Source organism: Tiliqua scincoides, chromosome 5, assembly GCF_035046505.1.
Source record: "Tiliqua scincoides isolate rTilSci1 chromosome 5, rTilSci1.hap2, whole genome shotgun sequence".
Lineage (NCBI taxonomy): Eukaryota > Metazoa > Chordata > Lepidosauria > Squamata > Scincidae > Tiliqua > Tiliqua scincoides.
The window spans coordinates 139,447,527-139,464,716 of record NC_089825.1 but is presented as its reverse complement, the minus strand read 5'-3'; the positions used below and the strand labels follow the sequence as shown (position 1 = coordinate 139,464,716).

Below are 17,190 nucleotides of genomic sequence, written 5' to 3'. Positions count from 1 at the left end.
TTCAAAGCTGGTGCTCTTTTTTCCTAAAACTGACAAAGACATCAGCATGCTGGATGGTGCTGCCTGCTCTTGTCCCCCAAGTGGCTTAATTAATTGCAAAGGAAAAAGTTTTTGAAATTCTCTTAAACAGCAGAACTTGCTGCATCAAGTTCTACTGATATAGGCTCATCTTGCATGGGGAAAAAGCACTTGAAAAAAGGACGCAGTCCTCTGCTTGATAAAGTTCATTTATTTAATTTGTGCCCCATCTGTCCGCAGTGTGGCAAACATGGTGCCCTTCCCCAGAAAGCTAAGCTAGCTGGAGAAAGCAACCAGCCCAAAGTCACTTAGTTGAGCAAGAATGGACTCTAATAGACCAATCCTCATAAATCCTTGCCCTGGGCTGCCTTTGCAACATCAGAACACAGTTCTACTGTCATTAACCCATTTTTGCCCAGCCCATAGATGTACACTTCCAAATGGGCTTCTGTTTGATCCCTGTTGCATACATGCAACGTTGGGCAGAAATGGCTTAAAGCTCATACAGTGTTGTGCACGATGCACAGCTGATTTCAGCATCTTCTTGGATTACCAGATTACTGCGAAAGAGTTTAAGAGGTTAATTCGGAGCTTCCCGGTGCCCAGAGGAGCAACGGTGCAAAAATGGCTGCTGCTGTATCCAGCGAGGGCTGGGAAGCAGCTGGAGGGCTCTTCGGGGGAAGGGGATTTTCATCCCCTTCCCCTGGGGAAAACCCCAAGCCCTGCAGTGGGGCTTCTCAAATCTGCGCTGACTAAATAGTTGGCGCAGACCTGGGAAGCTCCAGGTTGGGCTCCCAAGTGACATGTTTGCACCACCCAGAGTCAGCGTACGAGCGAACCACCAGCACTAGAGCCCAAAGAATTGAGCTGTTGGGCTAAGATCCAATCCACATTTGCTTGGGAGTAAGCTCCATTCAGGGCCTCTGAGACGAATTTTATCAGGGGGTACGAAGTTTTCTTTGGGGCCCCTTTGCAAAGGGAGAGGGGTGAAACAGAGCAGGGCAGGTTAATGCTGGGCAAGCAGAATGGGGGCAGGGAAGGGCAAAACAGGACGGAGGGTGGAGACAACTGGAAAAGTCTTCTGAGCCCTGGTCTACCCACCCATGTGGCATCGGCAGATAGATGCAGTAATACGGAAAACCAAACACACTCCTAAGCGTATATGGTTTGCCAGTGACTGCAGCTGCAATGCTTGTGGTAGTGTCCCCAGCATCCCATGAAGGCTACAAGTCTGAATAGATTGGAAAAAATAAGACCCTAGGAAATTTCTGGGGCCCCTCCTCTGGCTCCTGGGCCCCCTTTTTGACCCTGGGCCCGGGTACAAATTATCCCCTTTACTCCCCTCTCCTAGGCTCTGGCTCCATTGACTACAATGGGATTTATTTCTGAGTGACATGCCCAGGATTGGGCTGCCAGTCTTCATTTAGGTTAAGGGTTGATTGACAGCTACTGGTTACTACTGCATGTACTCTTGAACTCATCCCAAACACCCTGCCCTAATGTATTCTGTGTGGAGGGGACAGAACTTTGTTAAAGCATCTGAGAGCTATTAGAGCTACCCTTAACAAACTACAGTCTCCAGAATGTATTGGGGTAACAGAAATGCATTGGAAGTGGATTTAAAATGTAGTGGAAATGCAACTCTGAATAAATTTGATTTATATTATTTTAGTGCCAAAATCCTGGTGGGTCCCTGACAGAGAATCTGGAGGTTTTTTTCTGGAGGTAGAACATTTTTAAAAATCACAATACTCTGCCATTAATAAAATATTAAAAGAAGGGGAGACAAGTACTTGATCACATTCGCCCAGATCAAGGTATGTGCTTTCTCATTGCCAACACATTTTTATTTCCAAGTGTAGATTTTGATAAGAGACAAGGACCCAGTGAGAAGTTTCAACCTCAGCCCTCATCTTTGCATGTAGAGTCTTCCAGACAAAAAGATGGTTGGTGTGACAAGTCAAGGCAAGACAAGGCAACAGGAGGTTTGTGGAGTCATCTCCCTTTAGTCAGCCATTCAACCTATTAAGCTTCCCTGTCAAGCTAATGGTATGTCTATGATTGCTTGCAACTGTGGAGCCTTGCTATTTTAGATCCTTTCACTGTACACGGAAGGAGGTGCACTTTGAGCTTTTCCTAACATGTGTCCCAGCATTTCATACTTAAGGGTATTATAACAAAATATCCACTGGCAAACTATCAACAGTCAGTGAAAAAATAAATAATTACCAAAAAAAAAAATAATAATAGTTCTACAATAGTGTAAGAATGGCAAACAATTCATTGAAATCTACGGCTCAAACGCACAACATCTTTGCTAGGAAAAGGAAAATTCACTCCCTCTGAGGAACCAGAATGCATTGACACTTGTTTTTCAACTTCCCTATGGCTCTCTTCACCTCTTGGTTCCTCAGAGTGTAGATCAGAGGATTGAGTGCAGGAGTGACCACCATGTAGAACACAGAGGCCATTTTGTCCACCCGGGAGTAGGAGGAGGGCTTCAGATACACAAAGATACTGGGTCCAAAGAAAAGGCCAACTACTGTCAGGTGGGAACTGCAGGTGGACAGAGCCTTACTACCATCCTTCCCAAAACGGCCACAGACGGTGGCATATGAAACCAGCAAGGCCAGAAGGGAGGGTACAATTACTAGGCCATCACTGACTATCAAGAGTATTTCATCAACAGAGGTTTCTGAACAGGCCAGCTTGATCAACTGTGTGATGTCACAATACAAATTATCTAACACATTCACTCCACAATATGGTAGTAGGGTCATGACTGCTACCTGGAAAATGCCATGAATGAGTCCCCCTATCCAGCAAAATATGAGGAGACTGAAGCAATGTTGTCGGTTCATGATAGTTGTGTATCTCAGTGGGTGGCAGATGGCCACATAGCGATCGTAGGCCATGACAGCAAGGAGGAACATTTCTGAACCACCAAAAAAGTGTTGGCTACATATCTGGGCCATGCATTCTCCATAAGAAATGGTTCCACCACTGTTCAACAGGTGAGTCACTAGTTTGGGAGATGCTATAGAGCCCAATGTCATATCATGGAGGGACAGATTAGCCAGGAACAAGTACATGGGGCACTGAAAGAGTTTGGGCTCAGTCCGCACCGTCACCATGATAAGCGTGTTTCCCAGAAGGATAGTGATGTAGCAGGTCAAGACCAGAGTTAAAAGGATGAACCGAGCAGAGCGAGAGCAGGAGAAGTCCAGGAAGACAAACTCTGCAACTGTTGACCCATTCATCCCGATAGCTGGGTCTAGTCAGAGAAAGAAAGAGAATATCATTAACCCTTTCAGGCCTTACTCACCTCTCCAAACCCAGTAGCTTCTCCGTCCTGGTACCATGAATAGAATCCAAAACCTCCTGCTTTTATTTTTAAGAGCAAGGTTCTTATTTCCAGGTTCAAATCTTTGCTTAGCCATGAGGCATCCTTGGTGAACTGCAGCCTGTCCTGCAGCCTGACCTACCTCACAGGGTTGGTTGGAGTACAAATGGTGGGAAGAAACCATGGCTACCACCCTGTGGCCCTTAGAGGAAAGGTGGAATAAACACATGAAAAATTAAATTAATGCCCCAATCCTATCCCTCTCCATTCTATGCCATGCAGCTGTGCCTACTGTACTGCATTCAATGGTGGGGGGTGACCAGACCCAGGAAACATAAGTAAAACATTTCTTCCTTACCTCCCTGTAGGCTGCCTGGTTGCCAGTGTGTTTTGTTGGACTTACACCAGCTATGTTGCTGACTGAGGAGCCTCAGGGGGTTGGTCTGGGCTGGGAAAGGTGGAGAGAATCAGGCATGTGTGTCCGCCTCTGAAATCCACTCCCTCCTGCTCCTGAACTGCCTCCCCCACACTTTGGCCCGCTCCCCTCTGCCACCTTCGCGCATGGTGGAAATGCATCATTTACAGCAGCGCAGCAGTATTTACAACCTGCTGTCCTAAATGCCCAATAGGATTGGGTGGTAAATTAACATTTCACGATTAAACTCCAGGCCCCCTTATCATTTTATTGCATGCAAAGGAAAATTTCAGACCAATATTCAAGACTCTCCTTGAATGACTTCAAATAGCCATGTTGTGGCTGGCTCTACATTCTTCAGGTTCTTCCCACCAGACTCATGCAGCCCCCCCAAAAAACAACTTAAGCCTTCCTCCTCTCCTCCACCCCCCAGCCCCCACCTCCTGGTACCAACCTACCCGGCTCCTACCTTGTCTTCTACTGCTGTCGATATGAACACCAGCTTTCAGATGGTCCACAAGGTCTTTGACACAACACAGAGGTGGCAAGTAAGCACGCACGCACACACACACACACACACACACACACACACACACACACACACACAAGTTGCAAGCCCGCACAAAAGTGAGTCAGGACTCAAGTCAATTTGGGTCCAAACACTTTTCTAAGTCACTGGCACCAAGTCACAGGTTGATTGCGATTCAATGCCATCCATGACATGAGTTAACTCAAGTGGCCATCCCTGGCTTTCTCTGTTCCTGCTGGGGACTAAGATTGAGCTAATACCACTCAGTTTCCACTTGGTATTTCACTAGACATTGAGTAGGCATTCAGAAACTTGAGGACTAGAAACCATGTTTTGTTAATTTGTTTCTTAAGGAAGTTGAGATGATCAAATGTCCCTATTCTGACATCTTTGCGTAGTACGTATTTGTGTGCCAAAGTGGAATAAGTGCAGAATTTTTAAATACATACAGTTAATACCTTCCACAGTAACTGGCAGGGTAATGACACATAAAGACAAGTTGTAGTTCATTGGCAGAGCACAGGCTTTCCATGCAGAATTCCCTGTTCCACTCCTGCCATTGCCAGTAAAGAAGACCTCAGGTAGCAGAGCTGGGCAGTGCTACCCACTACAGAGCCACAGTGATGGAGTAGCCAGAGTGTTGCACAGGGATGAGGAAGACCTAGGTTCAGGTTCCTATTCAACCATGGAACTCACTGAGGATGGAACTCACCTAAGGATGAGGAGCACTGCTGCTGGATGTCATAAACGTGATGTAAAGCATGTTTATGGCACCCTCCGAGTAGGGAGTGCTGGCACCAGCCCAGCGCCAATCGGTGCTGAGCCCAGTGATGGACTAATACTGCCCGGAGCAAGGGAAGAGTGCTGGGTGGCAGTAAGGACTTTCAGGGTGAGGTGTTCTGGGGTAGAGTGGGGGGAACAGGGACGAGAGCGGGGTGGGACCAGCAGATCCCTGGCCTCCTCAAGGTAAGGGTATATTCCCTCCCTTACCTCAGGACTGCATTGAGGCTGGAAAATTGGTTCGGACCGGGCTGTCAATCATGGCTTCGGAAGGTCTGTTTTTACAATGCAAGTCACTCGGAGTGCTGCAAACTGCAATGCAAGTCCAAAATGCAACAAATGGGACATTACCCCAATGACAACAGTAGCAACATCCTTAGGGACTTCTTCCAAAATTAAAAAAGAAGAAGAAGCCTCAACAAGGAAACAAAAGGATCAAACTCCAGAGTCTGCGAAATTGTAGCAAAAACAGCAAAACTCACACTGATTTCAGTTTGCAGTCAGAAGGTATCTGGGACTGGCACCATCCATCTCAGCGATCGAGACTTCATTGCAAGGCAATCTGTCATCCTCCACACATTGTGGTCTTTCAAGAAGGCTCAGATATGATGGAAAAAAGACATGCAAGAAACCCAGGTGAGCAAAAAGAGACCGATGGAGGGGAAAGATGGTGTCGTCCAGGATAACACTTGAATGAAAATGAGAGAGCTGAGAACAAGAATCTAAATAACCTTCTCCATACAATTATACAAAGGGGGGATTTGAATGAAATCACCCATTTCCCCCCTCAACAATATCATCTGAAAATGAAGAGGATGGAGTCCTTCCAGTTCCTTGAGATAAAATCCTGCTGCAATCTGAGGTCCTTGGATTCCACCCCCTGTGTTCAAATCCTGTGCTCTTTTTTTGAGCTGATGAAGATGTCAGCATCCCGGGGAGTGCTGGCTACTGCTCAGTCCCAAATGGGACAATTACAAATGAAAAAAAGGTTTTGCAGTTCTTGTAAACAGCAGAACTTCCGAAGGCATGTGTACTTTTTCCCCCCAATATTTTTTCTCCCTTGGAAGAAGAGCCTACCTCAGCAAAAACTGAGCAGGTCATTGATGGCATTTGCATTGTGCCCATCTTCAGTGTGGCAAACATGGTTCCCTCCCCCTATAAGGCACACTGCTAACAGAGAACAACTGGCCCCAAATCATCTAGGGCAGCAAGAATGACAACTTCAGGTCTCTCCCCCACCCAGACACTGCCCCCTTCCTCCCTTCCCTGCCCCATTTCTCCCACCGCCCACCTCCACCGCCAACTTATTGGCACTCTCCCAGGACGCCTCTCCACCATCCTGCACATTGATGCGTGCTGGCAGCCTTGTTGCACAAACTAGGCTCACAAATCACTTACATGACACTGCCCCACTGCCATAAATCAGATATTAGGATTAAGCCATTCAACTCCAACAGCCCTAGCCTATCACACTGCCGCACCGGGAGAACACACATGCCACCAGTGCCAACTGCTGAAAAGCACCCATAGTAAAGCACAGGTCACCAGACACATAGAATCAGTCGTAAATCAGTGGTAGCTGCTGTTACCTCTTGAGCAGCAAGGCCCATCAGATAGTTTGTGGCATCTCAGTAAGCAATGGCGATAATTTCTTAGAGCAGACCAAGCAAAAATTGAATGACTTCCTGGATCTTCAGCACTTCCTGCTGCCATTCCTCCGTCTTTCTCACACTTACCGTCCTACTTGCAGTCAGCTCCTTTCACATATTAGCCTCGAGTGCTTCTTTCCTGTTGTGTTATGCTGTTGTGTTATGTCTAACATCAGATTCACCTGGCTGGTGTTAGACATATGGGGGATTTTCCTGCGATGATGGCAGGTGTTTTGAATCTGGCTGGCCCCTTTTACAATTTTTCACAAGCCCCCCCGATCTCTGTGTGTGTGTGGGGGGGCTAAATCGCAAGTGAACACAACATGTGAGGTCCTCGACTGTGATTACTGCTTACATGGCATTGAAGGTAAACTGGGTTAATGTTGCCACAGTGCTCAAATTATTTATTTAGGGCGCAATCCTAATCCCTTATGTCAGTGCTTTCCTTCACTGGCTTAGCGGTGCCAATGGGACATGTGCTGCATCCTGCAGTTGGGTGTCACTCACAGAGGCCTCCTCAAAGTAAGGGAATGTTTGTTCCCTTCCCTCAGAGCTGCATTGCCCTTTTGTCAGTGCTGGAAAGTACTGACATAAGGGGTTAGGATTGCACCCTCAGGGAATTAACAAAGAATGCAGGGTTGGTTTCCTGAGGATCAGAGTAGCTCATTCTCTCCAGCTTTGACCTTCCCTGTTGGAGCAGCCCATGGAACAAGGGATCTTCGGGGATAGGGGTGAAGACCAGCATCATTAAGAATCAATTCAACAGATTGACAAGAGAGTGTGCCCAAAGATACAAGTGATTTATTGGAGAAAAGAGTTGCTACAGGAAAGGATACAAATAAAGCGATAGATTAGGCAGGAGGTCTGGTCTAGAGGGTTGAGCCTCCATTTGCCTGAAGATAACATCCGAAGGTCGCCAGTTCGAGGCCACCGGCACCATGCGACCTTGAAACAGCTGACAAGCTGAGCTGAGCTATTCCATCTGCTCTGAGCGTGGGAGGATGGAGGCCAGAATGTGCGACCAGATCAAGAAAGAAACATCTGAATGTTGTGGTTTCTTAAAAGATAGAAACCTTCTTTCAAATTGTAAAAATCCCTACGGGAATTTTATTTGCCTGCCTATGTAAACCGCCTTGAATAAAGTCTAAGGAGAAATCTGAGGACCAAGAAAGGCGGTATAGAAATACCTGTATTAATTATTATTATTATTATTAACCATATTTTGTGAAATGTACCTAACAGAGAAGTAGAAAAGCAATTGATTTTTTGGGGAAGAAGCTTTTGAGAAACTCTAAATTTTTAGCCCAGTCCTTAAACTGAGATGAGAGAAAGAAGGGTGAGTGGAAAGGAAAAGAAAGCATATTAATAAGTACCCAAAGATGATATGGTTGGGGGAAGCCTTGCAGGGACTTGAACAGATTTGGAAATTCTGATTTCATGCAACATGGGGTGACCATCGGCTGGTCAGAACCCTTCACTATTTATGGGGTTTTGGAGTTGCTGCTTATGTACAGCTCTCAAAATAAGCATGTTCACCTGGTTATTGGGGTGTAAAAGGGGTTCTGGGTGTTTCTGCGCTAGTGTGTTTATGTGCAAACTGGTGTTTGGATGGATTCAGAGCAGGTGCTGATGTGCCTCTTTCTGGCACACAATCAATGGGAACACTTTGACTCAAAATGCAGGTGCGCAGGGCACATTACACAATGGGCACCTTTGAAATGCAGGCACAGCTTCAAAACAAAGAGGTGACAAGAGGATACCAGAAAGACACTGATGGAAGGTGAAAGATGCATCACACGCATATTGCAAAGGCTGCATTCAATAAACAGATACACTGAAAGGGAGCGTTCAGGGGTGGCTTGAAATCTTCCCTCTGAATCTGGTGGTAGCCATGATGGCCATGCCTGCATGAATCTTTCTCTATAACCATCTCTGAAACAGTAGCCCTCATCCTCCCATCACATTCCCTAATGTATAGTGCAACCCCATAGAAATGGCAACATCCCAAAAACACAGGAGAAAGATAAGAAGACAATTCAATAAAAATGTCATAATACAAACAATGTATATCAATTATTATAATAAAAAACATTTAATCCTCATCAATCTCATCTATTATAATAATATTACAAAATAGTAATACAGAATTGGTGAAACTTAGGTCTCACATGGAGAACAGCAGACAAAGTTCTAGGAGCCTATGAAATGAAACTTCATACATCTACTCCCTTTGAGGCAGCAGCAGGAGTTTACACTTGTGATTCAACTTCCCCATGGCTCCCTTCATCTCTTGGTTCCTCAGAGTGTAGATCAGAGGATTTAGGGCAGGGGTGACCACCATGTAGAACACAGAAGCCATTTTGTCCACCTGAGAGTGGGAGAAGGGTTTAAGGTAGACAAAAACCATGGGTCCATAGAAGAGGCCAACCACTGTCAGGTGGGAGCTGCAGGTAGACAGAGCCTTCCTACCACCCTTCCCAAAACGGCCACAGAAGGAGGCCAAGATGATGACATATGAAACCAGTACAGCCAGACAGTTGGGTAGAGTTATTAAGCCACCACTGATCAGCATCAGTATCTCAACCACATAGATTTCTGCACACGCCAGCTTGATTACCTGTGGGATGTCACAGAAGAAATTGTCCAACACATTTGGTCCACAGAATGGTAGCTGGGCTAAGACCACTATCTGGACAGTGGAATGAATGAAGGCTCCTGTCCAGCAAAATATCAGTAGACTGAAGCAGCGTTGCCGGTCCATGATGGATGTATATCTCAGTGGGTGGCATATGGCCACATAACGGTCGTAGGCCATGAGAGTGAGGACAAACATCTCTGCACCCCCAAAGAGGTGGAGACCAAACAGCTGGACCATACAGCCACCATAAGAGATGATAGAGAAACTGTTCAATAGGTCGGTCACTAATTTTGGGGCAGCCAATGAACCCAAAGACATGTCGATAAAGGACAGATTGGCAAGGAAGAAATACATGGGACTTTGAAGGAGCTTGGACTCAGACCACACAGTCACCATAATTACGAAGTTCCCCAGAAGGGCGGTGGTGTAGCAGGCCAAGACCAGGACAAAAAGAAAGAGCTGTGCAATGTGGGAACAGGAGAAGCCCAGCAAAATGAACTTTGAGATGGTGGATCCATTCATGTTGATGGTTGGTTCTAGTGCAATTTTTAAAAAATGAAGTATGTGAGCGATATTTCAACCCAGACACAATTTTTTTAAATCATTTTATTCCTGTAATTTATAACCTGACTTTCTATATAACAGACTCTTTTACCCTCCTGGAATTATGAATAAAATCAAGGTGATTTCACTCCTCTTTCTTTAGTTCTCAACTTCTAGACCTTTTCCAGGCTCTTTCCTTATGACTATATACACACAATGGTTTTCAGGCAATATTCATTGTTGTGTGTGAGCATGTCAAGGTAGAAATACAATAAATCAGTCACTGGAAAGAGCATGAATCTTTTGAAATAATCGTGTGAATAGACCAATTAATTATATCTGCATCTAGTTCCTTATGAGGACTTATTTCAGTTTTTCTGTTTGTTTTAATTTTAGAACACATTGACCCCAATCTCCAACCCGTACAAGAGGTCAAGTTGGCCTAAACTTTGAATAAAAGCAGTACAATAAAAATACTGAAAACGTAAAACAATAAGCAAGAATAAAATAAACTGAGCGATAGATAAAAGTTTTTTAAAATAGTTTCTGCTAAAATTTGCATCTGCTAAACAGGAGTACAGAAGGATTTTGTAGGCTATGTAATTCACTGAAGTCCCTGATTGATGGAAATGCTTCTACTGTAACTTCTGAGATTCAACCAGGAATTTCTTAGCCCTGTGATTCTTAATGACCGTTGAGATTTTCATGATGCTGAATTCTATAAAGAGTCCTAACTCCTGTCTCTGTGCAGGAAGAATTCAGAACTGGCATACAGACAGGTAACTCTTCCTGCAGTGGCTTAGAGATGGGACTTGATCTCAGGAAAGTGTGCAGGCTTACCATGCAGAAGGTCATAGTTCAATCTGTGGCAGCTCAGGGGGTTCTATCGGGCCAGTTGCTACAATGCTGCATGTGACATCCTGAACTCTTTGGAGGAAGGGAGGTGAAAATATTATTCATAATATGGAGCAATCCCTATACATTCATGGTGCTAATCGTGATGATGACTGGTACTACTTAAACAACCCAGTTCTATCCTTTTCCCCACTATAGCATGCAGACGCACCAAAACTGCATGCTGGACGGGAGGAGGGGGTGATCAGGAGGCTTGGGAGAGGTAAGGAAAATTCTTTTACCCCTCTCTAAGCCCCTTGAGCCAATGGGTCTCCTTGGACCTGCACAAGCTATATAGCTCTATTCCAAGAAGAGCTTGGCTTTATTCCAAGAAGACAGTGGGGATTGTCAGGAGGCTCCAGAGGGCATAACATCTGGTGCTTGTCAGGCTGGGAGACATCCTCTTCCGTCTCCAACATATCCCCTTCCCCCTTCCAATTCATCCCAATCTGCTCAGCTCCCCACTCCATTCTCTCTGTCCTCCCTAGTTAGGGGCCAGTCCTATGCAACTTTCCAGCACTGATGCAGCTGTGCCAATGGGGCATGTGCTGCATCCTGTGATGAGGGAGGGCAATGGTGTAGCTAGAGGGGGTGCAAAGCACTAAGTTGGGCAGGGGGCCTCACAGTGGTGTGCAGGTGGCCCCTCCCCGTCCGCTTGGGAGCCATTTTGGGTAATGGGAGCATTCCGCCTCCATTTTGCTCCCAGCACCCAGAATGGCTCGGAAGAGGAAGGGGAGGGGCCGTGTGCACTTTGCGATGAGGCTCCCTGCAAAACCTTGTGCTTTGCCCCCCTCTAGCTACACCACTGTGGAAGGGCAGTCACAAAGACCTCCTCAAGGTAAAGGAGCATTTGTTCCCTTACCTTGGGACCATAAAGCAAGCTCCACAGCAGAAAAGCTGATTCCAGCAGACAAACCTCTTGACAGGATTGAGCGGCGATTTTTTCCCCCCCAGAACTGCACAGAAAACAAAGTAGTTGCAGTGTAAGTACAGGGAAGGCAGTGTAATGGAAGATCAGAAGATCGATCATCAGGTGGATGATGTGGTGTTGACAGCTGGTTGACAGCTCTGGGAAGGGCAGGGCTGGCTCCACAGCTGTAATCAATCAAGGCCAATGGAGACCTGGTTGGACACCTGAGCTTCATTTGACCTTGATGGGACCCGAGCTAACGAGGTAGCTCACAGCTGAGCTGCATTTGGACTTAACAAGGGGCTGCAGGATAAAAGGCAGCTTCAGAAGGAGCAAAGGGCTGACCAGAGGGAGGACCCTGACCCAGAGGGACACCCAGACGGACTCACACTGGGAGAAGGGGACTGCCAGAACTCTGCTGGAGGACACACAGAGGAGAGGACTGCCAGAACCCTGCTGGAGGAGACACTCTTCTGGAGAAGATAGAGGAAGGGACTGCTGAGACTCTGCTGGACACACACTATGCTGCATTGGACTGCTACTGGGAAGATTGGACTGGGAATACTGGACTGGGAAGATTGGACTGCTTTGGAGATTGAACTGTGAACTTGGACTGGAGGCGTCAAACCTTCACCCACTGAGTTAAGTGGAGTTTTGGGGAGGGAAAGCCTCTGGACAAGAGGACTTGCAGGGAGTGTCTATGTTTGTAGCAATAAATTATTGTTAATTGCACAAACTGATAAGGAGTTCTGTGTTCATTCCTTTGCACACCACAGCTGTTGTTTCTTGGAAAAGGAGGGTGTTAATTAGCCAAAAAGTGGGCATTAGAAGGGAGTTGGGATATTTGGACCGGATAAATTGGCGTAGTCGGCAGGATTTGAAAATTAGGGTAGGACAGGCAGAAACTGCACACCCCTTAGCAGGCAGTGCTTAAGAAGCCATTGAATTGTATTCATAACAATTATCAAATCACCCTCAAATGACTTTCAAGACATGACTGTGATCGCTGGCAATTCAGAATTTGAATTGTGGTTGCAACAATTCAGAACTGCAATTGCATAGCAAAAGAAACAGAGCAAGCATCAATAACACCACTTAGGTGGTGGTTATAGTGTTCAATGAAGGCACTGGACACTCTGTTCCAATCACGCAAAGCAGATCCCCTGCAGAAGCCTTCAGTGTCAATCAACCATTCCTAAGCCACCCTCCAGCTTCTCAAACTACTGTACTCACCAGCATGAGAAAGGAAGCAAAAAATATCAGGTAAGCAAAAGGAAGGAAACAGGAATAGAAGGTGTTGTGACCCAGAAGATCCTTGTGAAAATAAATGTCACTGAGGCACAAAAATGAAAAATGTCCCTCCATGCAAATATGCAAATTGATATTTTCACGGACAAGTATTGTTTCCCCCAAACTGATTTCAACCTCCCTTGAAAGTAAGAGGAAGACTCCTGTTGAAATCCCCTTTATAGTATCCTCCTTTGATCCACAGCCTTTTGATTCCACCCACTGTGAACAATGCCTGAGGTCTCATCTTGGCACTGACACAGTTGTCAGTACCCTGGAGAGAGCTGCCTGCTGTTTGGTCCCACATGGGGTGATTAAAATCTAAGAAGATCTGGAACTTGTTGTATGCAATAGATATTATGCGGCCTGGGTGCTGTCAAGGGTTTTTTCCCCCTGGGTGTTGAGCTGAAGCCAGCAAAATCAGTAGTTTGTGTGTATAATTTTAACCCCACCATTCCTTCAAGAAATTCAGTGTCGCATACAACCTCCCTGTAAGGTGGGTTGAGGATTCAAGGATGCAAACACCCCATATGATACAGAGGTGTAATGGATACCAAGTTGCCTAAGGTAACCTATGGACTCCATGACTGAGCAAAGATCTCAACATCAATATTACTTCGTCAAACTGCAAGACATTAGCCTCTACACTACCCTGGCTCTCTGTTAAGGTTGTCACATGGCCAGTTTTGTCTCTTTTGCAGTGTCACACATGAATGCTCAGGACTTGCAAATGAGGTATCTTGTGTCGGCACAGAAAGTTCCCTAGGGGAAACTCCAGAGCTCTCCAGGAAGAATTATCAGGCTATAGCATGAATATCATGTAAGAGTATCATGAGTGACTTGGAACAAGGCTGGTTAAAAGTCAAGTTTCTCACTCCTGAGGGGAGATTGAGGATGGTTTGAGTGCTTCTTTGGGATAGGACTCTGGGGATGGGATTCACGAGAAGCAACTTTACAGGCACTGTGTTACTGTTAGGGCAGCCATTCTTGTGGGTCTGCTGAGGTCCTGGGCTAAATGTTAGCATTTTCAGGTAAGTGCCAGGGACTCCTTCAGTCCATCAGCCAGCCTGGCTGCATTGCCACCCTTCTTGCTGGTGCTCCCACTCTTGCTATACAGGTCAGCTTGGTAGTAGAAATTGTTCAGCATGTTAGGTCCATAGAATGGTATATGGGTACCATCTACCCTCTGTTCTATGCTTTCCCTCTAATGTGCAGATGTAGTAAACCAATGGTTGTGTTCTAGGTTGTGCTCTCAGTTTCCATTCATTGACAGTGACAATATCCCTGCTCAGTGGCCCACTTGAGGTGTGTATGCACCTAATAATAATAATAATACAGGTATTTATATACCGCCTTTCTAAGTCCTCAGATTTCTCCTCAGACTTTATTCAAGGCGGTTTACATAGGCAGGCTAATTTAAATCCCAGTAGGGATTTTTACAATTGAATGAAGGCTCTATCTTTCAAGAGCCACAACAAATTCAGATGTTTTGTTCTGATCTGGCCTCCATCCTGGCCTCCATCCTCCCACGCCCAGAGCAGATGGAATAACTCGGCTCAGCTTGTCAGCTGCTTCAAGGTCGCACGGTGCCGGTGGCCTCGAACTGGCAACCTTCGGATGTTATCTTCAGACAAACGGAGGCTCAACCCTCTAGACCAGACCTCCTGCCTACAATGTGTTCAGGTATCATTTGCACTGCATGAAGTTCTTGTGTCAAAATGACAGTGGGGCCCTGACATTCAGTCTGAAAGCTACTTTTCTGGACGCAGAACATTTTAAAGACTTACAGTATGGAGTCTCCACTTTCTGGGCAAGGCAATCAAGTAGATGGTGGAGTCTCAGCTTCAACCTATTAAGCACCCCTATATCAAGACAGGTTATTTGTCCATCTAGCCCAGCACAGTCTACTCTGATTGCCAGAAATTGTGAAGCAGAGGCCTTATCCAGCCTCGATCCCCATGACCTACCTGCTCATTGTTCACAGCAGGAACCAGATTCGTGAAACATCTGCTGTGCTTTCCAACAATGGTCCCACAAGCAGTGACTTGTGCCAGGATCCTATTCCCTTTTTGAACCCTCCATACCCCTTTCCTTGAACTTACACCAGCAAAATGGCTGGCATAGGTCCAAAAATACCCAGAGGTGATTAGGCAGCTATCAAGGGGTAAGTGCAAAATGCTTTTGCAGGCTGCCTGATTCCCCACCACCACCACCACCAGAGAACACAGTGCAGCCTCCATTGGCAAAGCTGCATGTTATAATGTGGCAGGGGATATGCTCAGTTGCAGTGGTGTCACTAGGACTTGCACCACCCAGTGTGGAAGGCCAGTGCATCACCCCCCAGATGGACCTCTTCCCATACAGTGGTGTTTTGTGTTTTTTTGGCTATAGCTTTTGACAATGCAGTTTTTGTAAATACACACACACACACACACACACACACAAATAAATAAAGTGCAGGAACTCACAACTTGTTAATCTTTTATTTATTTATTTATTTTTAAACCATTTTTTATTGGAGAAATAAAATATTTTTTATGTGCTTCCCCCCTAAAGATGAACTTTCTTCTGAGTAGACATGCATAGGATTGGGCTGTCAATCTCCACCTCCCCTTCCCCCTAGCTACTTTTTCTACACATGGGGAAAAATACTGTACAGGTGCACTTGTAGCATGTAGTATGGCACTACTTCAAGGAAAGGAAGCAGTGAATGGATTCCGAAAAATGGCTTACATGAGTTCCATGTAGTAAAATTACTCTAAGCAACTGTGGGAGTAAGAACAAAAAAGGAATTCTTACATGACTGGGGTCCTTAGGTGCACATAGAAACAGCTATGTTTGCAAACAAGCAATTAAATATGGTTTAATTCAGGTGTCAGAATACTCTGTGTCTTTGGGAAGGCACTTGGCATGCAATTGTATGTTCTCTGCTGCCCTGAGCAGCTGCTGTGCATTGCTGGAAAGGAGCTGCAAATGCTGACTGGTGGAGGGCATGCTTGTGGGGGAAGGATGAGGAGGATCTCTGGCAAGGCTGGACAGCACGTTGTACACATGTAGAATCCCTTTTCACCTGCCCTTAACATGTGAAAATGGGTGCAGCTATATATCTCTGCCAGGATTAAGAGCCCAATCCTAGGTATGTCTACTCTGAAATAAGTCTCGTTCTAGTCAATGGAGCTTACTCCCAGGAAAGTGCCTAGGATTTTGGCCTAAGAGCCCAATCCTATGCATGTCTACTCAGAAGTCTACTTTAGTGAATGGGGCTTACTGTGGATAGGATGGCAGCCTCAGGGCCCAATCCTGTGCCTGTCTACTCAGAAGTCAGTCCCATTAGAGGCAGTGGGGCTTCCTCCCAGGAAAGTGTGGAGAGCACTGCAGCCTCAGACCCCTTCCTCTGTCTGTCTACTCAATAGTCAGTCCCAGTAGAGGCAGTGGGGCTTCCTCCCAGGAAAGTGTGGAGAGGACTGCAGCCTCAGACCCCTTCCTCTGCCTGTCTACTCAGAAGTCAGTCCCACTAGAAGCAGTGGGGCTTCCTCCCAGGAAAGTGTGGAGAGGACTGCAGCCTCAGAGCCCCTCCTTGGCCTGTCTACTCAGGCTGCAAGGATAAGACACTTTCCCGGGAGTAAGCCCCATTGAACACAATGGAACTTACTTCTGAGTAGACATGCATAGGCTTGGGCTCTCAGGCTGCAAGGCTATGCACCCTTTTCCAGGAGCAAGCCCCATTGAGCACAATGAGACTTACTTCTGAGTAGACACACCTACCAGAATGTAATTGTCATTTCCATCTGAAACAAAGTCCAAAGCTACAATGCAATGAACCATTACTTGAGAAGAACACTGATGGAAAGCAATGGGTCTACTTCTGAGTAAATCAGGTTGCAACTATGTGTAGCGAGCTTGCTCATGCTCACTGCTTGTTGCTTGTCTCTCCACTGTGAATTGAATTGCACACTCCCAGTTATGTGTTATAAGTTGTATATGTTGAGCCTCTGCCTTGACACACTAGGCACCTTAAAGGATTAGATTAATGGTCCTACTGGTATGTTTATAGTGCACTTATTCTGATAGTGTTTAGAAAAAGGTTGCGAAGACAAGAATTAAAAAAGTTAATAAAAATGTATCATATTTTTTTGACCTTTAAAGCCCTATACTGCTCTGGGCCAGGATATCTTAGAGACCAC

At 45.9% G+C, this 17,190-nt stretch overlaps 2 protein-coding genes across 2 annotated transcripts; both read right to left on the bottom strand.

Moving 5' to 3' along the window:
- Positions 1 to 2,351: 2,351 nt before the first annotated feature.
- On the bottom strand, positions 2,352 to 3,278 carry LOC136653892 (olfactory receptor 4Q3-like). The gene has a single exon (XM_066630766.1). The coding sequence runs from the start codon at positions 3,276 to 3,278 to the stop codon at positions 2,352 to 2,354; it is 927 nt and encodes a 308-aa protein (XP_066486863.1).
- A 5,677-nt stretch (positions 3,279 to 8,955) lies between these two features.
- Positions 8,956 to 9,894, bottom strand: LOC136653891 (olfactory receptor 4Q3-like). The gene has a single exon (XM_066630765.1). The coding sequence runs from the start codon at positions 9,892 to 9,894 to the stop codon at positions 8,956 to 8,958; it is 939 nt and encodes a 312-aa protein (XP_066486862.1).
- Positions 9,895 to 17,190: the final 7,296 nt, after the last annotated feature.